Below are 22,926 nucleotides of genomic sequence, written 5' to 3' on the forward strand. Positions count from 1 at the left end.
CTGAACTGAAGTCCCCCACCCTGTCCCAAATGCTTGTCACATCACTACCTTCTCTTAGATGGAGATTATCACCTTTTTAGCTGTGCCAGCATAACCACATAATCAGCTTCTCTCCAACCAAATATTATCAAGATAGACCAAGTGGAAAAGCCAAAATTATTAACAATATTAATTGCTTAAAATAAATGCACATTTGGACAGAGTGAATGTCACTCTGCCAGCAGACTTAAGGGTGGAAGCATTGGGTGGTAAGCAGCAGCGATGACAAGCACTGGTAACAGTACTGTCTTCGCCCAGCTCAGTGGAAGGCTGAGCAGTGCATCTGCCTGTGACCTCAGCATTTTGTAATCTGTGTTCTGTACAAATGCCTCTTTAAAAATAGGGTTTTCCATGCATCTGAAAAAGCCAACCCCGAACTTCCTCCTAAATTCAGATATTTTTGCAAGTGTGTTTTTGTTTTATGTTAAATTCTCATCCAGAAATTCATTGAAAAACTTTATCTTTACATGAAAAAAATTAAATTAATTTAAATTACAGTGAATGTATAATTAGAGGTTTCTGATAACCTACAATTATCATGGTTCATCCATCTTCGACAAGATTAGTGAAAAATAAATGAAAGAATAGGGGCAGTAAAAAAACCCAAATAATATTTGCCCTGAACTGACGTTATGTTAATTTGCTTACTATAACTGGAACAGAATCTTTTTGAAACAGGATCTGTATGGATAGAGCAGCAACAGGAATACGAAAGAATAGTGGTACATTATAATAATCAGCAGCTATGACCATTCAACTAACTCGTAAAAGACATTTCAATCAGACTTCAAGTAAAATGCATTTAATAAAATGCAGAAGGACTGCTACAGAGACCAATATCACCAGCCACATCCAAAACTGTAAAAACACATTATATTACACAATAGAAATTAAAAACAAAAAAAACCAAACAAAAACAAAAAGACAGACATCACTTTGGACAAATTCAAACCCATCTGATGCAGTCTGATTGTTCGACTCGTTTAATAACAGTCCAAGTTTGAGATCTGGTTTAAGAGGCAAAGAAAATAGGATGGATGTAATTTTCTTCAACTTCAGTAATGCATATGATTGTATAATATTTTGATTAAGACACCATAATCCAATATTCAAATGATTCTCAGGTGGGCTCAACCTGGCTGATAATGGGAGAATAAAGTGTCTAACTGGTAAGTCTCCAAGTGCAGCTGTAAATGGAGAATATTTTCAAGCACATTTCATGGTAGTGAGGCCAGTTAATAAGCTTATGCTCTTTAATGTTTTCATGAGTTAACTGGAAGAAAACAAGATTTTAGAGATGATGCAAAAACAATTGCTAGTTATGGTACTTGAAGAAGTGAGGTGCTAAGTTGGATAGTGCTCTCAAAAGATTTGTGAGAGTTATTAAATCACTGGAAAGCCTGCCTTCCAATGAATCAAGCAGTCTAATCTATTTAACTTGTCAAAGGCATACTGATTTGTTTATTGTCATAAATACTGTCAAAGGCAGGAGAAATTTGGTGTGAGAGCACTATGCAGGCTAACAGTCGAAAGCATCACAAAATCCCATTCCTAGAAGTTAAAGCTTGACAAATTTAGACAGAAAATAGTGTGATTTTTTATTTTAAAAAAGAAGGATATTTAAGCTTTGAAACAACTTTCCAACTAGATGAGCACTTCATCACTGGAAGCCATTCATCCTGAGTTAGATATGTTTTCTAAACTGCTTAACTTGAATTGAAGCTCATTCTGTTCTTGCTGCATTGAAGAAAATGGTTAAATATTTTATTTACTGAAAAATGCAGACTTGGATTGACCATAACTATTTTAAAATTTTTAATAAATCAAGCTACTAAAGTCAGCTGTGTTTTATTTTAAAATTATCTTACTTATTAAAAGCTGAAATAAATGTGACATAGAATTCACTCACCCAACTTTGCCTATCTAAAATAAGTCTATAGTCAGACAATTTGTTAATTTTCCTGTAAAATCTTGAGAAAGCAGCAGGCACTCTCTGAGGATAATTAATTTCATTTTAAGATAGATTTCCAAATAAAGAGAGACGGTAACCACCTACTGGAAGCATCTACTTCACTCCCTTTCTGCAAAAGAAGCTCAAACCATCACTTTAGAACAAATGTGTACTTTACACACAACTAAAGCTAAGTGAGATGTATTTCAGCTTTAGAAATGTAATTTGTGTAATTTATTTTTGAGCTCTATATGGACAGAACCCCCCCAAGTACTTAATTTCAGTGTTAATTAATTTTGTCCAATTTTTAATTTTTGGCAACAAAGTTTTACATTTTTTCTTGCCCTGCAAGAATATGTCAGGAAACCAAAATTAATTATTCACACAGCTCTAATCCATTGGCTAGTGTCGTGTAGGCAAATTAGGCGATTGCAATGGTATGTTCTAGCTCTATCTCCTACAAATCTGTTGCTAACTGGCTGTAACTACTAACTAGGGAATATCATCCTGGAGCTATCACTGAGAACTGCCCATCTCAGAAATTTGCCACTGTCTTCAAGGGTTATATAAAGCCCTAGTTACATTCTTTCTTTCTGCTTTTCTCCTCAGAGTTTCTGACAACCTTCCACCGGTCTTTTCTTCACTATGATAGTATTCCATATTTTCCTAGTTTCCATCTGAATAATCCTTCTGCTTGATGACCAGACCATTTTACTGTTCACTTCTGTACTACAATAACTTGGCTAGCAGCCTACCACTATGATTAATACATTTGGATCAATGGCATTTTGCAATTATTTAATCATTATGTCAGATATGTTTTCCATAAGAGAAGGTTTATCTGCAGTTACAAAATAGTAGTATTCTAGATGTGATGTGATGTGGACGCTGCAGACAAATGTTGACTTCCTACTAGTGGCCACAGTACAATGTCCCACATTCTGGCCCTTTTTAGTGTATTTTGGTACATGTGGATTTTTTTCTGAAGTAATTTTTAAAATTGCCAATGCTTAATCTGTAAGTGAGTACTGAAACTGAACACCAACAGTCACCTCTCACTGGCAATTTTTGTATGTGCTGCAGTTACCATGGTACCAACCTGAGCAGTTGATGTCTAAATATAGGGCAGGATAAAGGATATATCTTTTCAACAACTAATAGAATGAAGTGAAAATTCAAGGAGATTTTACTGCTTCAGTAACTTAGAGTACTTAAAATACTGGCCACTTTCATCATACAGAGATTAAAATATTTAAATATCGGTCATAACATATTCAGTGTATTTTACTGGCTTTGATGGAATTGATCTGAAAAAAGCCACATTCTCAAAGAGGAAATTTATGGCTAACTCATAGCCATATGACAGAGCATACAGCAAGTCTGTCAACGACCGTATAAAGAAGCACAAAGAATTTCATTCGCTGAAAAATGTTAGGTGCCAGAAGCAATATGGAGATACCGTAAGGATTTCACACAACTGGGACATGGTTTTTACAGAATGTCTGCACTGAGTATACTTGGTTCAAAAAAGTGTTTGTAGCAGGTAACATTTATCAGACTTAAACTGACTCATGAAGTATGAATAAATACTATTAGGATTTCGTGAAAGCTGAACTGCATGAAGAAGTGCGCTGAGATTGCTTTGTCTATCCTTACAGAGTTTAGGAGAACATCAAAAAAGGCATCAATGTCATAGCAATTTGAAAGAATACGGTTCTTGCAGCGCTAGTCCTCACACTTATCTGTCTGAGTAGATCACCAGAAGCTCAGCGCTCTCGGTGACAGTGCTGCTCTCTCAGACATGGGGTGAGCTACAGGGAGCTTACTGGTGAATTAATAATATCATGCACGTTACTTTATCTACCAGTTCTCTGATGATTTCACAGGTGTAAGGACTTGGGAAAGACACAGAGCAACTTTTCAGATATAAAAAGCTAATTCAGTCTTTTACTATCATGTAACTCAGCTCATGTAAATAAAAGACCTGCTAAATGAGAGAGGCCTATCTCCAATCCACTGCAAAGTCCCCTGAATATTTAAACCTTTCTATGTATTTCTGCATTGCTAAACTGTTACTTGTAGCAGCCCTGACATTCTGTGAGACTAACACCATATTTTGATGTGATTTCTAACAGAAACATCGTTCCAGTTCACTAGCTGTTACTGTATAGTCAGGGGAAAAATTATTGCAAGGAAAAGCACATTTTAAAATGTCAGAACAACTATTAAGATTCAGAATGCAAATTCTGTCTGTTATACTCCAAAATCCCCTAAACCACCAAGTCCAGACTCTCTGACTGCAGGGGTGCTCGGCACAATATGTAATTGGGCTGGTATAGAAAGAGACATTCTACACTTGAGAGTCTTTTTGGAGATTACTTGTAAAGGGAAGAAAACATTGGGAAATTTCCAAAATATGTCATGAACAGAATGTTGCTGCAAAGGCAGGAGTCTTGCTTGCAGCATCAATTTACACTTTGTCAATTAACCAAATACCTTTACTTTATTTTCACTGAACAAGGGGCGAATCAAGACTTTTCTGTGTTTCTCTGTTACTTATCTACAAGCAATTTCTTTTTAGGGCCCTAAAATATTCCTATGCTGATATCTACTTTTAGAAATATAAGGATACTCTGTTACATTCACACCCTGCTCCTATAAAATGTCAAATAAGTAATGAAGAGACAGGTACATGCCAGCTCTGCACCTTACTCTGTAAAACAGAAAAATTCAGTGCCACACTGAAGTAAACGCAAATACTATAAAAACATCCTTCAGCTTATGAATCTTTGTAGCTCATTTCTGTTCTCTTAGGCAACATTTCTGGATATGCATCCCTGGTCCCTCTTCATTAAAAACTACCAGTCTAGAAATCAGATTGCTCAGTTGTGGAATTATGATTTAAGGAGAAATCCAGTAAAACTTGCATTAAACTAACTTTACTCTATGAGGACAAAAGAACTGAAACTCTAAAATCCAATTAAATCAGTTTATCAATAAACCATAATCTGAATTTCAACATTAGGGAAGACAAATGTTCCTTCATCAAAACTGAGTACCCTCATCACAAGTATTTAGTTCCTTAAAAATAAAGTTTTAAACTCTCTCAATTTTCTTATGAATAAGCATTTCAAGTAGGTAAAATCCAGAAAGATAATGACCTGACCCCCTTCAACTCCCACTGAATTAATGAGGCTGGGGGCAGTTAGGAGCTGAGCTCCTCCTAATTCCACATATTGTGCCTCTGCTTTGGTTATCAATCTAAGCTGATTTGCAAGCTCACTTCCTTAGAGAAACCCTCATTTGTCTGGCAGCCAACACCAGCAGAAAGAAATAGTTTATTGCATGATATTTCCAAAAGAGGGACAAGTTAGTATATCATAATCACAGTATTCACGGAGATTTCAGAAAGGTAGAAGAGTGCACACACTATAACAAAGACAGGTAGCACTGTCTAATGTAAAATATGCTCAGCATTTCCGGTTGCAAGATACTGGAGTTTCTTTTTCTAAACTTTAACTATTCCAACTCAAATTTTATGTAACAGATGTTTCTTTCAGAATCTTTATTAAATTGTTTTAATCCTTAAATTTGTTTTCATGTAAAGGTCTGCAGAAAATACAAAGACTTTGTTTCTTCCATGTTTAAAAAAATCTAGTAACCTTTTTAGCTGAAAATTTCACTCCCTCTATCCAGAGCTTCCAAGAGAGACTAGGTTTTATGTGACCACTAACAAGTCACTGAAGTCCTTCAATATTTGCAAAATTGAAGCTAAAAGCACTTGATATAGTTGCTTTCTTACTTTATCAGTATTGTTAGCACCAGCTGCATAAGCATCAGTATTTTCCACGTAAGATAGATCTAGATATTACATACACATGCACTTACAATCACAGAACATTGTAAACTGGAATTCATAGACTCTATCCTACTCCCATTAAGTCTACGTGAGTTGGACTGGGTTATAAAAGTGCAAAATATCATGCAGAAATTATAAGTATACCTTTCCTTTAGTGAAATTATCACCTGCTTTTCTGATTAATTTTCTTCTGCCAGTATCTCCCAAAAGGCCTTGCAGCATGACATACACATCTGCATCTGTTCCTGACCCAGGGGGTGCTCCCGTAGTGATATAGAGAACATAGATTTTCACTGTTGGGAAAAAGAAATCAAATGTTTACCAAAGCTTAATCAGTTAAAAACTATATTATTTAATAAATTACTACTATTATTACTATATTTTCATCTTTGTTCCTGCCCAGAATGATCAAAACTCCAAACCATATTATAATGCTTAGAAAAGCACATAGAAGCATTGTAATTAAAATTTTAAAAACACTATTATAAGGAATAATAAGCTAAAGAGTTTGTGAGTGGGCCTGAAACACAGGCAGAAGAGAAAACGAAAGAAAAATAAACACATTACAAATTGTTATAAAGACATGTAAATAATAATCTACCACACTTACATGCATTTAAATATGTAAAACTCCAGTGAAACAGTTCCTAGGCTATGGATTATACTAAATTACTCAAAAAGCACATCTCTGCTCTGAGCCTCATGGAGTTCAAATGAAGCTGAACTCTGTCAGAAAGACGGCAACTTTTGTATTGCCTCTGGATCATGGTCCAGTCAGTGGCTGGCCGCTCTATGCTGTACCAGTTGCAGTTATTGGTCTCAGCAGAGGATTTCCAGAAATGTTGTGTGTTCTCTGACATGTCATCTTTCTCACAACTCTTCCGCTCAGCATTTCTTGGATGACTGTTTATGTTAAGTACCTGTTTGTGCTCCCAGAGAAATGCATAACACACTGGTGATCCGGCCCCCAAAATAAGAAAGAAGCCACATCCCCAAAACATTCAATTGAAAAAGAGAAAAAAATATGGGAAGAAGGTAAAGAAAACAATATCTATCCTCATGTTAAATGCTCCTCAGAAAGAGGAGCAGCATTTGTAAAGTTTTAAATATCTGTGCTCTTTCAGAAAAAAAAAAAATAATATATTTAACAGACGAAGAGCCTTCCCAGGGAATACCCCAGCAGTACTCTTCTCAAATTCATATTCATGGAGCTTCCGCCCAAGTGTTTTTTTTGAGACTAGCTTTGAAAGCACAACAGGAAAGACAAGGAATACAGAGATTACTTGGTCTATTGATCTAAACCCTCAACTCCTGGGAAACACTTGGAAGAGACTGGGATATTCTCATGGTAGAAAACCCAATTAGGACAAGAGCTTTCCATTCTTCAGTAACTCTGGTTATAAAACTTCCTAAGAAACACAGAGTACACTAAAAAAATCCACTCTTGAGGTGATCAAGGCACAATTCACATGAAGGATATTCATGACATATAACTGCTAGGTCACAGAAGAAGAATGCCTGAAATTCTAGGAACATAAACAGATAAGCTTTTGTTGTGAGGGACCATGGATCTCCTTCTTATCTGAAATTACAGTACGAGAGTTATTTCCTCTGTATTTCCTTTGTTTCCTCTGGGAGAGAACCAAATCATATTATTGAGAAAAGCTGAACTCTGAGTACTGTTCAAAACTTTTTTAATATTTTCAGTGCCGTATGCTTGCTCTTTTATATGTCACAAACTGATACCAATCAGACTTGAATGCACAATGCTCTTACGGGGACTGAGATTTGTTTTTTTAAACACTGGAGTGGATTGGACCTAGCCATGCATCACAAGCTAAAATGAATAGAAAGTATCTGCTAAATCTTTTGGACTGCTCTGAAAATTTTAGCCATCATCACTGACCAAAACTTTTCCAGTGTTTCTGATTTGTGACAAACCTGCTGGAAAAGGAGAGCCAGCTGTGAGAACTGGAAGCTCAGCCACTCTTCTTCCTTCTTCATCTGTAAAGTTGCGACAAAATGGAAATTCTAGAACATTTTTACTTTCTCTGTGTTGAAGCTTTACCTTAGCAAAGAGCAAAAAGAAACACCTTCAGCATCTGTTATGCTCTAATGGAAACTATAACAAAAGACATATTAAACAGCTATGACACATCATCTCAATATTAAAAAAGAAGATTAAATAAATTTTTCTAAAGTGTTTTTGAAAGCAGCCTTTTAAAAGAGAAGGAATAGATAACTTTCCCAATTAAAAATAATTAAAATGTTGTCAACATTATTGCTGTAGAGACTGCAGTAAAGGAAAAAAATATTTGGAATTGTTCAAAAAGGTTCCTTTATGTAATCTATTCATCCAGCATATGGAAGAAAAATAAGCGTTGATATGCCCATTTCAGCTTGTGAGAAATGTCAATATGCCACAAGATTTTTCAGTGCAGAATATTTTCTCATTCTAAGTAACGGGAGAAAGAAAATTAAATGTTTCTGGGAAAAAGCAGAAATTAAGGATGTTTTATGGCATGTGTATATATCTGTATATATGTATCATATAAATATGTAGAGTATGTTACTATATATTTTTAATCTCTATGAAATTCTGTATATAAAGTAATAAAAGGGTGATCCTGAGCTAAGTAGCTTAGTCTTACTATAAGAAAACATATTTTAATAATGAGGTGTCTTACACTATGGTACTACCAGCTACACTAAGAGACAAAGTGCCGTTTTCTAAACTATTTAAAGCTAGACCAGACAACATATTTGAAAATATGTTGTAGGAAGTAACCCTGCTTGGAAAGGGGCACAGAGAATTCACTCATACATTTCTTCATGACCTAACTCACTAAAATGACCAAACCCTTAACCCAGTAAGCTCAACCATCTTTGGTTAGCAATTGTCACTGGGAGATGGTAGCACTATTTTGTCCTCAAAAGACTCCTATTATATTTCATTATGACAGACACAATGAAAAGATTTTTTAAAATACAGTGCAAAGTATAATGTCAATACAATTTCCCTTTCATACTAACATCTACATTCCTGAACGGTTTCTTGAAAATCAGATTTCATTTACTGTGCTTTATTTCTTCAAGAAGTGAAAGAAGCAAGAATAAAGATGTTAGCTATTACATGTTTCAGAAATAAAGCATATCTTAACTAATTTTGTTCTGGACATTATTTTATAATTATTTCAGTTTCCTCAAAAACATCAAGAGAATTATTTTGCAGTAATGGTTATAAAAGTGAATTCCGAATCTAAATATGGAATTCAACCAACTGCACTTGCATTTACTTGTGATAGAAGGGGGAAACCTCAGACTTACTGTGAGGTCCAATCTTGTAAAATCAAAATAAAATCGCATAGAAATGACCATCCTGGTTCTAACCAGCAGTGTAAATAGACTGCTAACCTGTCTTTAATTACAGATATTATCCACAACCTTATACCAACCTAGTTATTTCATACAAGAATTCGGTCAGTCCTGCTATGGAATCCATGGAAAAACAGAGGAAATGTCTTCCTAAAACCCCAATAATTTACATATAGCCCAAAGCAGGGAAATTTATATTTTCTTTCTCTTTCTAATCCTACCTAATGTCAATGTGCATCTTTTCCTTACTTATATAAATGATGTTGATTTTCTTCTAACTCTTTGTTCTGAGCTAATGAAGTAAAACAGGCTAATAGGTTTTCAACTGCCAGGTTTCCGTTCTGAAATTTTTACTGTGAACCACTGCCTCGTACAATATCCAAGAAGCAGTCTTGTAGATTTGTTAGATGACTACTTCATCTTGCTATGAAGACAAAATTAACAACCTGCCTACCATTTAAATGTCAGGGGTTCAGCTCACTAATATCATGTATTGGACAGGAATTTTTTTCCCTCCAGTTTTTAATGAGAACAAAATGCAAACATTAATGGACAAAAGCATGTCTGCAATTTGCAAGAAGATGATTCTTCCCCTTAGACTTCTTTTTATTTTGCCAGCATAAGAGGATAAAGATATTTTTTGTACAGTGAAGTGCCACAGCAATTTCAGTGCAATGTCAGATTTTAGCTTCAGCATCTTGGACATCAGAAGAAAGATTGTCACTTTTCCTATTCAGTTCTTTTTTTCACATGCCAACTTAAAAGGCAGATATTTTCATCAAAAGGCATTTCTAGTGTCTGGCTTAATTATTTGCCTTGGATCACTGGGTCTACAACATGTAACAGACAATTTGGAGTTATGTAAATACTGCAATGTATGCCAGTGGGTACAGTTCTGAAAAGACACCACTGGATATGCTATAGATGGTGGCACATCTGTATATATGCCCTCCAGGAATCCATCTAAGTTTACAAGATTTTTGTTATTCATAGCTATTCTAGTAAGAGTTTTGAGCAGTCTCTAAAGTTATCACTCTATAAGTGTTACCAGATGCACTTTTGTAAATTTAAAATTATGTAATTTCAGACAGAACTGGAAACTGGAAGCACTAACCATAGAATATGAAAAAAAGGAGAATTTTACAATAAAGACATAATAAGTAATTGCTTTAGTTTTTATTTTTTTACCTCACGGCAATGCCAAGTCTCTCCTTCTCCAGCTTCTTCAATTTCTAGGCGAACTTTGAATATAGTATTGAATTTCTTATTTAGTTCAATTGAAGTCTCATAAATCTGCTTTTGTTTAAGGGATCCTTTGGGGAATATGGCTGAAGTACAGGTACCTTTTTCACCACATACAGTTAGAGACATTTTAGGATTCATGGAACTAGAAGAAATATCACTAGTTGTGACAAGGACATCCCAAATCCCTGTTGAAACAAAACAGTAGAAAAAAATTTATGGGTTTGCTGAATATCCAGAATAATACAGCAATTTGTAAGAGGCTGAGTAGTGAGTGACGAGCAACCCATTCCCACCTTTGCATTGAGTTAAATATTGGCATGTAACAGGTTCACTTATTATCATTGGTTTTGCAAGAAGCAGATTTGGACACCAGCCCTTCCGTAGTGATAGCTTACCCTTTAGAGATGGGCTAGTCCAGTAGCACTATGCAGATAAGACTGCCAGCTCCATATTAGAGACTTATGAAGAGCCATGCCAGTCTGTTGATTTTTTCCTGTCATAAATGTTTCCTCTAAAGATTTAAAATTTATTTTCTTACTAATCACCACTCAAAAGCAGCGTATTTTCTACTAGATAGTACTGGTTATCAGGTTTGCCTTTGGTCACGGGAGGGTATTTTTTAATTTTAACTTTTGGAGGAGCTACTTGAACTAGAATGTTAAAATTCGCTATAGATATTCTATAACAAGATGCTGATGAGATAAACTAGTTCAGAGCTTGAAATGTGATATTTTTATCACAGATCACCACAATTATCATGCCAGCAAAGTACAAAACTTTATCCATTTCTTCTGTGAAGAAGTGATGTTTGCTGAGAGATTAAAAATGGCCCTATATAACAGCACATAGCTTTGCCTACTTTAGGGACACAGAAAACACTCAAAAGCAGCAGTTTTACTTTAAAAAAAATTTGCAAAATTATATTGAAAAAGAATAGTAGCTCATGTTCAAACTAAAGGTCTGAGTAGAAGCACTTTTAGTTTCTTAAACATTCTAGATGAACTGGCAGTCACCTGAAGGCTCATAAGGACTGCAGACTGATATCAGGTAAGCTCCTGAGTAACTTCTGTAACTCTATACTGAATGGATATTCAGTTAAAACTCCAATCAACAAGACAGTTTTCAGGATCAGAAACTTGTACCCATCAAAAAAATCCCACTGAATTAGCTAGCTTTAACATTTTAATTCATGTTAATAGAATATATGGAAAATTCAGGCTATCAAAACCATGTTTTCCATTTTAAAAAATCATGACTCCTACAGAGAGGTTTTGGTTACCTGGGCTGATGCACAATTGAGCATGATCATTTTTTAATTAAAATAACTTAGCTCTGTTTATGCAAAGTGATGCAAAGTATGGATTTAATAATTTCAAACAGCTATTTTGGAAAACAGGGTATTTTACTTCGAGTAATGGAAACAGTGACTCTCTGAGTTTATGTCCATAGTCCTGTAAAGTCGAGCTTCCTAACCACAACAGGTAAATCTTTATCTCCTGCTATAAAATAATGCAAATAAAGCTTTATTACTTTAGATTAGGTGAGGATCTGTGCCATAAATTCAGGACTTGGTGAAGGTAAAAATTTAGTACTCACCAACTTTAAAATAATCTAAAATAACTTCAGCTGTTATGACTTTATGGATAATCATAAATAGGTGCCATTTTCATGTCTATGAACGTTAAATATAAATGAAACCAATGATATCAATGAAAAAATGGAAGTCAAATGAAAATTTATCATATCCCTTGTGACATAATCCAAGATTTTTTAGCCCTTTAGTACTGAAATTAAGCCTTTAAACTATCAATGTATAACTGCCTAGGAAAACTGAATGGAAGGACTATCTCTGTTGGATCATACAGTACCATACGGTGCTATTACGTGTTAACTATATTGTATAATCTCTGATAAATTTGTCAAGATCCAATTTAAAAGCAGCTACATTAAGATTCTTTCCTTCTCTTTAGTTAAGTCTAAAAGAGAGCTATACTAAAAATTCATTCATTCTTTCTCAGAAATCTTTTAATTTTCACAGAATGGCATTAACGGACTGCTGAAATCTATTTATTTTTATGACAACTTTGTCTGTTAGCTTAAATAACTCTTTTCCCTCCTTGATGTGTAAGCCACTATTCATTTAATAGATCACAACTGTGTCCATTTTGAGCCTTTCATTTGCTAGTCTGAATATGTCAAGTTTTTTCAGTACCCTTCACAACAAAGACTTGCCATACTCCCAGTCATCATGTCTTCTTTACAGCTATTCCAGCTTGAACCAGTCCTTCTGGGCAGAGGTGACCACAATTGCACACAGCATTCCCAGTGAAACATCACTGTTTCTCCAAAGTGGCATAATTCTTTTCTATCTTCAGTGGTAACGCCTACATACGTTGTGGGGTCACAATTACTTTACTCACAGCCATGTTACATTACTGTCTAAAAAATTATCCTGCGATCATATAGCAAACCCAGGTATTTCTCCTAGTCATATTGTGCTGATGAACTTTTGTATCAGAAATCATTACAAGACATGGGGATACAGATCCAATACAGTTTTTAGACTCTTAGGTACTACTTAGTTCCTAATTTCCAAAAAAAATCAATGGAAATTAGGAACCTGTACCAGAATTAAGAGCTCAAATATTTAGTTGGGTTTACGCCTAAATGTATTCAAGCTTTGTGCTACAGAATTCAGTTCCATTGCTTTCCTCCAGTTCTCAAAGTTTATCACACAACCTCTTCATCTCCTGATAGTACTCTCAGCTTTGTAGCACCAACAGATGTCATCAGCGTATGAATTCTCTCTTCTCCAGCTCTTTACAATTCTTCCTTTTACTACTACTTTCCACTTTCTTATTATTACCTAGTAATTTCCCATAAAGCAAATAAAATTCAGTACTGAAATTTAGGCAGACTAGATGTCTGTCTGTTACATTCCTCTTATGGGAAAATATTTCTAAAGAGTGTCAACTTTGTTTTACAATCTATCTTTAGTAAAGTCATGATGCATTCCTTCTCATTTCCAATTTGCCCCTATTGGACGGGGCTCTGAGCAACCTGATCTAGTTGAAGATGTCCCTGCTCACTGCAGGGGGGTTGGACTAGATGACCTTTAAAGGTCCCTTCCAATTCAAACTATTCTATGATTCTATGATTATCTTAGCTATTCTTTCCTTCAAAGTGCATTATAAAGGTTTGCATGCGATCAATTAATGGTCTATAGTCACCTACATCACGCTTTCTATTTTTTAGATGGAGGTATTACCTTTGCTATTTTCAAGTCATACCTTTTGTCTCATAAAATTGTTTTAAATCCTTGCTACTAGATCTGCCACTTCATTTCCAAATTCCTTCAATATTCTGGGCTAATGACTCCTTTGGTTGTCACTATTTGACTACATGAAACTCGAAGTTCTATTTGCATTTCATGTTTGGTGATTTCCAATAACCTCATTCCCATTAGTAATTTTGGTTTTGCTTCCCTTGCCAACATTATGGTTCCTTAATGAAAACAGAGATAAAGTATTCTATTTGTTTAGGGATTTTACCTACATCACCATCAGTCTGCACTCTGTTGTTCCTGCATAGTTACACATCATTCCAGGTCCTTTTTATAAGGAAATGGTTGAAGAACCTTTACTATTTGTTTTAATTCTTTTATGAAACCTGACTCAGCTTGACATTTAGTAAGTCCCATTGTATCCATATACTTTCTGACCTCTAAGGTACAGCGCTCTTTGCTGATCAGTCTTTTATTTCTCCATTCCTTATAGGCTCTCTGCTTACTTGTCATATTCTTTCTAAAGTTATTATACACCCAGGCCAGAACTGATTTTCAATAGATACAGAGCTGAGTATTAATAATCATAGCCTGGAAAATACTAGCAAGTCTACACTCAGATTTCTGAGTGTGTGTGGAAAACACAGGAAGGAAAATGTTTTTACATAGTTACGTTCAGACACTAATTAAGGTGCATAAACAAGGATGCAAGATTTCTCTCACTTTTCATATTATCGGTGAAGAAAGATGCGACAGACTCTCACCAACCTTGGACTTCTGCTCTGAATTACCCTCAGGAGACGCCTGCCTCGCTCTGTGGATTATGTAGGGCACCTATGGAATCTACTTTTTTAGAGACCTGGAATACTTGCAGTGGTGCAATACAGCTATTTCTTATTCTGAAATTGTCACTACTCTAGCTACTCATCCTATGCTTGAATTTCCAAGATATTCTGTCCTCCTGTTGTCTCAGCAACATTATTTTTCTGTTTCCTTAGATGATATAAGATTTTCGCTAGTAGACTAAGTATAGGTAGCTAAATATGAGGATACACACTACTAACTGTGTCTGCGATTATGTATAATATAAAACTCTCTGAGCATAAAATGAAATATCCATGAATATAGAAATTAATAAAGATCAGTTTACAAAACTGCTGACATAGAATGCAAATTCACACCATCAGATTTGTTAAACTTTACATAGTTTGGTCTAGCAGTTCTGATTCAAATTTCGTAAATGGACCCAAACCAACATTTTACACCTCTTCAAAAAACACATGTGAGAGAGCTAAGAAATCCAGTACCCTGGCAAAGCATAAAAGAATTATCATGTTTTCAGTGTCTAAGTTTTTTCTGAATTTTGGTCTTTTATTCATTAAACAAATTGAATAGAATATTGGGTTTAGGTCAACTAACTGTTTGCAAGAACTTGTGCCACTGATGTAAGTAAAAAAGAAAACTGCAAATAAAAGCAAATGCTTTCTGCAAATATATGAACATACGGGAAAATCTCATTCTGCTAAAAGAGTTTTTGTATCTCTTCTTGTGATTTCATTACTGCAGGAGCCTTCTGCTCTGCATTGGCTGCCATATGGAACAACCTACCTCTTTCTGCTTCAGCTTTTTTCTAGCCTCAACTAAAAACATAGTTCCTTCATATCGCCTTCATCACTTAATACCTCCCTTCTGCTCTAGTCTTTCTTCCCTGAACATTATAATTGTATTTACCAGCTCTGGAAAGTGTTTGGAGAGACAATTTGTGTGAGAGATGCAACTCACATTTGAGCTATATTATTCCTGTATTTTGGTTTTAGTCTTAAAAATAACCCAAAAAATAATATGAATTACAATTAAAACAAAAGCTGGAAGGAGCTTTGATTTTGGACCTTACCATAAATCTTTCCTGTCAACATCCCATTCCTGACTTTTCCAAGAAGTTTCAACATTCGTTCCGTCTGTGCATCACCAACTCCACTGTCTAACCATTGCTGGCAAAGAAATGCATATTGGCCATCAGTCTTGCCTGATTCATGGATGACAATTTGGTCCAGGTACCATCCAGCTCCATAACCCACATTATGGTGTTCAACAAGCACTTTGCTTAACTGTCCAAGGTCTACTGCTCTCATTTCAGAGATACAAACCTAAGAAGGTAAAGGCAAAATGAATAGCAAACTGATTAAACCGTATATTTTATTGTCTGTCTATAAGAAGATTATGTTTGGAAAGACAAATTCCTTTCAGTGCTGAAGTATGTTTTCCTTTCTGATAGTAAAGAAAGATATTATAGGCTGACATTCGTATTTGGAGACCCTGTTCAGAAAATATGTGGATCCTTGAATATGTACATTTTTCCTTGTTCATCATCACTGCATCCCAGGCTTTATTATGAAAAACATCCCACTATTTTGGGTACAAAGAAACCTCTGATCATTAATTTGCTTACAGAAGTCTTATCAAAATTGAAGTTTGACCAAACCCTCATAACTGAAACAAAGGGAGTGCTTCGATTATTAGCATAGGCCTAGTAAATTGAACTTTGGTTTAGATAAGGCATTTTATTTTTAAACATTTCAAAGTCTTTTATATTCTAAGACATCCTATTTTTCAAATGGGAAATGTTGTATTATTCAACTCTGAACAGAAATACTGACACTGTTGATGACTATGCAAGCAAAGGAAGATACTGACATTAGAAACTATAACTAAGGCTGTGCACGTATACAAACAAGAATTGATGTGCTCTTCAGATGTAAATAGACATCTGTTTAAATATTGCTACAGCTACCAGTAAACAAAAGCTAAATGGCAAATGCATGAGTGCAGGTTGGGATGAATAAATTTTGTGAGTGAGAGAATGAACGTGTTCCGTGCAAGAGATAGTATGAGTGGGTGGGTAGGTACATGGGGATGTGTGTGGGTGACATTAAAAAAACCCCAGATGGATAGTAGAAACAGACGCTATAATTTTTATTTGTTGCCAACCAATTTGCCACCAGGCAGGAAAAAGCATGAGGACCAGAAAGCAACAAAGGAAGAGATGATTTTTAGAAAGAATTGTGTCATCTGGTCCATTCTCTGTGTTGGACTATTCTCTACAATGTGCTCAGAAAAAGAAAACATCAGAGTTATTATTCCTACCACAGCCTTAGGACTTCCAGCATTCTTACTTTGTCATATCCACGATCTCCCCAAACAGTTACCATGTGAAGTTATACCCCTTCATGTAATGCATATGTAGCACAAAATAAGATCTAGCTGTGAGGAACACCTTGTAAATAACTTTTTGGGAGCGCTCATTGCTTTTTAATTTTATTCTTTGTAGTTCCAAGCCAAACATAATTTTCTTGTCAGTCTACATGACCCTTGACTTAGAGGAAATAGCCTGTATTGCTAATACTCATGTTCCTTCACAGCTAACTCTATCTGAAAAAGGGACCTATCATTAGTCTCATTCTTTGTGATAATAATTAACAGTCATTAGACAACAGTGGTCATAATCACCCATTGTTATCAATGAATTCTCATAATAACACATTAAATTGCCTACTCCCTCAGCATTAGCAAGAATGTACTTTTGGTTGACGTCATTACATTTTTTTTTTTCCCCTCAGTATAAAGACATTTGGAACTGCATTAACACACTACTGGAAGTGTAATTAATGAAAGCCAAAAGGATTTTATTTAAATTGTCTTGCTTTAGATAAAGTGTTAGCTAGGCAAAATTACAATTGCCGTTTATTTAACCCATTAAACTGGTGAAAAAGTTAGACATACGATTACTGAAATAAATATAAACCAGCCTTACTTTCTGCAATAATTAAATCAACTTTACTCTCTTTTCTTACACTTCGTTGCAATTTTCTGTCTTCCTAGCTTTTCCTTATATTCCAGTCCTTTATCAGTCAAGAGAGATCCTTTTTTTCATATCTCAAGTTTCCTTAACTTTGTTTTCTTTGCCTGTCCATTCCATATTTTCCAGGGATATCGCTGATGTAATCCTGTCTCTCAAGACAGCTTGCCCTTTACATCCCTTCCTTTCACCTTCTATTCTTAGATACTCTCACTAAAACCTCATTCCAACTTTTTTATTAATCTACTTCTATGTAAGAAGAACGTAAGACTGGTAGTAGTATGTCAGACTGTAGATCCATCTAGTCCAGTATCCTGTTGCCAACAGCTACCAATACAGATTTCTAGGGAAGAGTTGAAAAACAGGGCACATATATAGAGGTGCTTCTTGAATATAAGGTCTCTCAAGCTTTAGCAATTTGTGGTTCAGAGATTTCATGAGCCAGAGATTGTGTCTTTGCACTTAACAGCCCTCAGTGGAAAGTTGTCTTCCATGACAATATGCAATGGCTTTTTATAACAACATGCATTTTACCATCTGCAACATCTTGTGCAAGAAAGTAAAATGGATTAATTATGCACTGTGCAAAAAGCCACCTCCTTTTATTTTGAATCTGCCACCTGCAGGTTTCATTTAATGCTCTTGAGCCGTTGTATTTCATGAGAAAGTAGAATTACTCATTTTCTCTATGCCATTTTATATTTCTTATCTCCCTCTCCCTTCCTCTCATCATCCCTTTTCCAGGCCAAACAGCAACTTGTTTGCTTAGTTGTTCCTTGTATAGAAGATATTTCATATCACTTGACACTCCTCTTGCACTTCTTAAGACAAGGGAATCAGAACAAAACACAGCATCTATTATGCATCCGCACTAGAGAATTTACCTGGAGGCATGACTGTATTTTCTACTTTGGGGTGGCTGGGTTTTTTCCTTTTTCTAATAATTCCTAAACGTTTGACCTGTTCTGCTTTCCTTTGGTTTTGCCTCTACTGAGCACTGGGCTGACATCATTACAGAGCTATCCTAATGCCAACTTTTCTATGGGTAAAAGCTATTTCAGAGTCCATCATTTTGCATGTAAATTTAAGGGGGTTTCCCACTCACAGCCACCGCTTTTCATTTAGCTACAATGAATTTCATCCGCCATTTTATTACCCAGTCACTTTGAGTGAAGTCCTTCTGCAATCTCTGCCACCGACTTTCATATTTATTACCTTAAATAACTTAGTACTTAAGTTAGTAACTTAAGTAACTTAGTATCATCAGAACGCTTCGCCACCTCACTGCTCAACCCTTTCCCAAGAACCTATTGCACAATGAAGAACATGAATACACAAAATATCTAAGTTGAAGAAAACTTTCCCTGTCTACAGTACAAAAACAGCTCACCTAAAACAAAGAATCTGCTTGGGAAGACACTCAGCACTTTTCTCTATTGCTCAATACAGTGGCTCTGATTTCCTTAACACTAAGAGCTGTGTCACTGACTCTACATTAATGTCCAACCTGAAAGTTTCTTTTTAGACCTCTTCTCCAGGTTATGTCACAAACTATGTACCTTTATGTCTTTTATTAACTCTTCTAATTACCAATAAACATTTGCCCTCAAAAATGCCAAGAATTAACCCATATTTTTAATAATATCATCCAGGCAATCAACATCACAAACCTCTTCCTATATTTTAATAGCACAGTTTGGACTAAAGCAGCAGGATTCTGCAAACAATGACATCTTCAAAAAAAAAAAAAAAAAAAAAAGAAGGGTTTCAAGAGAATATAAGAAAAGGAAAGAAAAACATGCCTAAATTCTTTGGGTGGGAAGACTATGGCCAAATTATTAAATATCTCCCAATGCATAGTAATTTCACTAGATACCAGGACACTGAATACTGTTATGAATCTAGAACTAGCTTATTGCTGTGAAAAGGAGAGATTAAGCATATTTTTAAAAGATTTATTTAATTTTTCTCCGTAGTAAATAAAAAGGGAAGTAAGCTTCATTGAAATATATATGCTTACCTCTTTTCATTCTTGCCTAAACTATTGGTTATCTTCATTTTACAGTAGGAAAATAAGGGACACAAGGAAGGTAAATTGTTACATTCAGATATCAGGTAAACCAGTGGCTGAGCTTAGAAATGAATGTAGGCCTCCTGCCTGTGAGTGCTCTATACACTGTATTGCACAGTCCATGTAGAGCAACAGTTGTCTGAAGATGGTACCTAAAGCTGAGCCAACAGAACTCAGATAAAGAAGAAAAAAGAGAAGCAGAGGAGGTGATGGCAAATTTTTAAAGAGGTTGCAAACGTATTACCAAGGAGTCAAAAAAAGGTATATGATAGTGTAAGTAGGATGATTGAAGAGACATTCTTCTACACAAGGAACAATGAGCAATCCATCGACAAAACAAGTGCGCAGAAGATAGAGGTCTATAAAATCAAGAATAGCAAAGAGAGGGTGACAGAGGAAAAAACATTCACTGTGTCTTTGCGTAAAAGAAGGGAAATCAGGTGAAACTAGTATGTGGAATTTTTACACAGGTTGCAGATCAAGTGCAGTCCATAGCACCACAGGATATTGTGGATACTCATCGCATGTTTAAAAAGAGTTTACACAAATTCATAGAAGAAAAATTATCAATGACTATGGAACACAAGGATGACATGGCTGGTTTCTATGTTTCTATGCTCGAGAAAATATTTTGACATTATAAAGCAAATGAAGGAAGAATTGTCTAAGGGCAAGGCTGGCAAAGCAGTGGAACAGGTTGCCTAGGGAAGTTATGGCATCTCAGCCATGAGAGGTCTTAAGAAATGGTATGAAGTAAGTATAAAGGATCCTGTGATCAATTGAAAGGTCTCTTTAAATCCTATCTAGTCATATCTGGGCTGAGTTCAGGGTACGTGTGAACGTGTTGTGTAGACATAATCATTAATATGGTAATTAGCAAAGGTTGACCAGAAAATCTCTCCTAGGATTTATCTTGAGCAGTCACAGTATGTTTACAAGCAGCTTTATCTGTTTGCAATTCTATATGTAAATGGATTAATTAACATATAGTAGCTGACACATTTAAAACCTCTCTTTCAACTATATCTGGACAGATCTTTTAAAAAAACAGATTTTAAAGGAGCAGTCACAGAAAATACTCCTGATATTTCTATATCAGCTTCACAAATAACTGAAAACTAATCCACGGAATTTTATATATCATTGCGTTCAATTCCAGTTTCTAAAAACTGTTACTGATGGTTTGTAGGTTTTAAATTTATCGGTACTTGAACTATTCTTAAACCATAATCCCAATTCAGGTAAAATGTCTATACTTAGTAAGCAACACATCTCTTCCACAGCTTACCATGGTGTAACATCAATGCTTGTATTTGATAATTGAAAAGAAATATGGTATGGGAAGAAAATAATAAAATAAAACACATGAAGCAAACATGTAAGGAAAATAACTCTGTACTAACCTGTCCTCTTTCAAAATTTGAGTGTTTTAGTCTCCTTTTGCAGGAATCTCCCTGCTCTCCAAATACTGTGATAAATACATCTGCATCAGTCCCTGATGCAGGCAATGTTCCTGTTTGAACACTGATCAAGTAAAGAACTCCTGTCATGAAAAATCAGTGACACAAGACATTACCAAATCAGACTATTTAGCAATGTAATTACAAACATTATAAACCAATGTATTTTAGGTAAAAGATTAATTTTAAGACCAAGGAATGAAGTTATTGTAATTGACATTAATGTTCTGTGTGAGTTTCATACAGGGTGCTAACTACCTCACAACAGCACAGTACAGCATTAGAGATGAAATGTCCTTTATGAATCAATGCAACAATCCATGCTTACATTACAGAAAAAGAAAATGTCATAGTTCTGGAGTCTTATCCAGTGGTCATTGAAATCAACTGAAAGAATCACACTGATTTTATCAGGCTTTGTAAAAAATTTGAATTTTTGTAGGAATTAAAAGTCTTAAATTTAGTTAGGATTTATCAACTCTAATAACATTTTACCAAAGAAAAAACACAGATATAACAGGTGAAATCCACTTTTTCTTCTGGATCAGCTGAATTCTGCTTTAGTCTGGCATTTTGATAATTATGGCCAGTATCAATTAATATGTTCAGGAGAAATGGCTCAGCTATTTATACAGATATCTTCACCTCAAAGGATGGCTTGCCATGACTTTTGGCTGATGAGTTATATATATTCCTTGAGGCAGCATGACAGAGGATTTTTTTTATGGGTTCTGTAAGGTTTGTGAAGAATTAAATGTTATAACAGACTGTTAAGATATATTTCTATTTGCAGTCTAGCCTTCAGTTAGATATTAAATGCGAAAAGTTTTAAATATTTTAACTAAGACTAGAGTACAATGTTCATAGAGTACAATGAATGAGAATTCTTTTCTAAATATTTTATAAAATGTAATCAGAACAAAGGAAGATGTTATCATATTTTAAATACAATGATGAAATGAAACAGAGCTTCTGGGGCAGAAATGGGTCTTGAAGAAAACCTCAAAAAAGATTGTTTTTTCTTTTTGTGATTCATGCCATTAGGACTTTGCACATGCCTTTTTTAAATCTGTGATTTAGTCCCTCACCGAGTGTAAATCAGTCAGGTTTTGAAAATTTCCACAGAAATACACTAATTGGGCTTTGCACATTTTTCAGACTTTCAAATCGGTACTTAGCCTAGTGAAAACAATATATGCCCGTTGTTTTAAGACAGAAAAAATGCTTGAACAATACACATTATTAAAGACTCCACACGGTTTACACAAGTATATTGAATGAATCTTTAAAAATCATTTTGAATGTTTTTTTAATACATATAAAAAGCCTTGCAATCTTGTCCATTGTGTTCATCTCATCAGGCAGTTCACAGTTTTGTGTTCTGTGTGTGTGCATTTGCTCATGTATTTATTTTTTAGTTCAGCAGCATACCCCTGAGGGGTGGCTTGTCTGGCCTGACCGCTGCTAGCTCTGTCACAGTCTCAGATCCATCTTCTCCAAACAGACATCGGGATTCAGTGTGGAAGCCCAACTCTTGTTTAGTGTCCAGGTCTTTTAGCCGAAGCTGTAGGCAGAATCAGAAGAAATTCATTTAGCTGAATTATTTCGTTTCTTATTTCCATCCCAACAGAAACTGACATTTCTTCCCATTGTTAACACTTGCACACACGTTATAAAAGCTACCTGATTCTGCATAACAAGAGGTACAGTAGTTGCTGCGAGCCACTGATTCTGCAGCCTGATGTTTATAGGTGTATTCTTCATTGCATATCAACACAGGCATAGGA

At 35.3% G+C, this 22,926-nt stretch overlaps 1 protein-coding gene across 1 annotated transcript in view; it reads right to left on the bottom strand.

Moving 5' to 3' along the window:
• Positions 1 to 22,926, bottom strand: part of RP1 (RP1 axonemal microtubule associated) — a 185,603-nt gene that overhangs the window by 23,386 nt on the left and 139,291 nt on the right. The window contains exons 41-46 of the mRNA XM_075141847.1: positions 22,571 to 22,703; positions 21,083 to 21,222; positions 15,647 to 15,899; positions 10,413 to 10,654; positions 7,791 to 7,917; positions 5,994 to 6,142 (exon numbers count right to left, since the gene is read on the bottom strand). Coding sequence (XP_074997948.1) covers positions 5,994 to 6,142; positions 7,791 to 7,917; positions 10,413 to 10,654; positions 15,647 to 15,899; positions 21,083 to 21,222; positions 22,571 to 22,703 — 1,044 coding nt within the window. The remainder of the gene's footprint in view (positions 1 to 5,993; positions 6,143 to 7,790; positions 7,918 to 10,412; positions 10,655 to 15,646; positions 15,900 to 21,082; positions 21,223 to 22,570; positions 22,704 to 22,926) is intronic.

This window comes from Calonectris borealis, chromosome 2 (genome assembly GCF_964195595.1).
Source record: "Calonectris borealis chromosome 2, bCalBor7.hap1.2, whole genome shotgun sequence".
NCBI classification, from domain to species: Eukaryota; Metazoa; Chordata; class Aves; order Procellariiformes; family Procellariidae; genus Calonectris; species Calonectris borealis.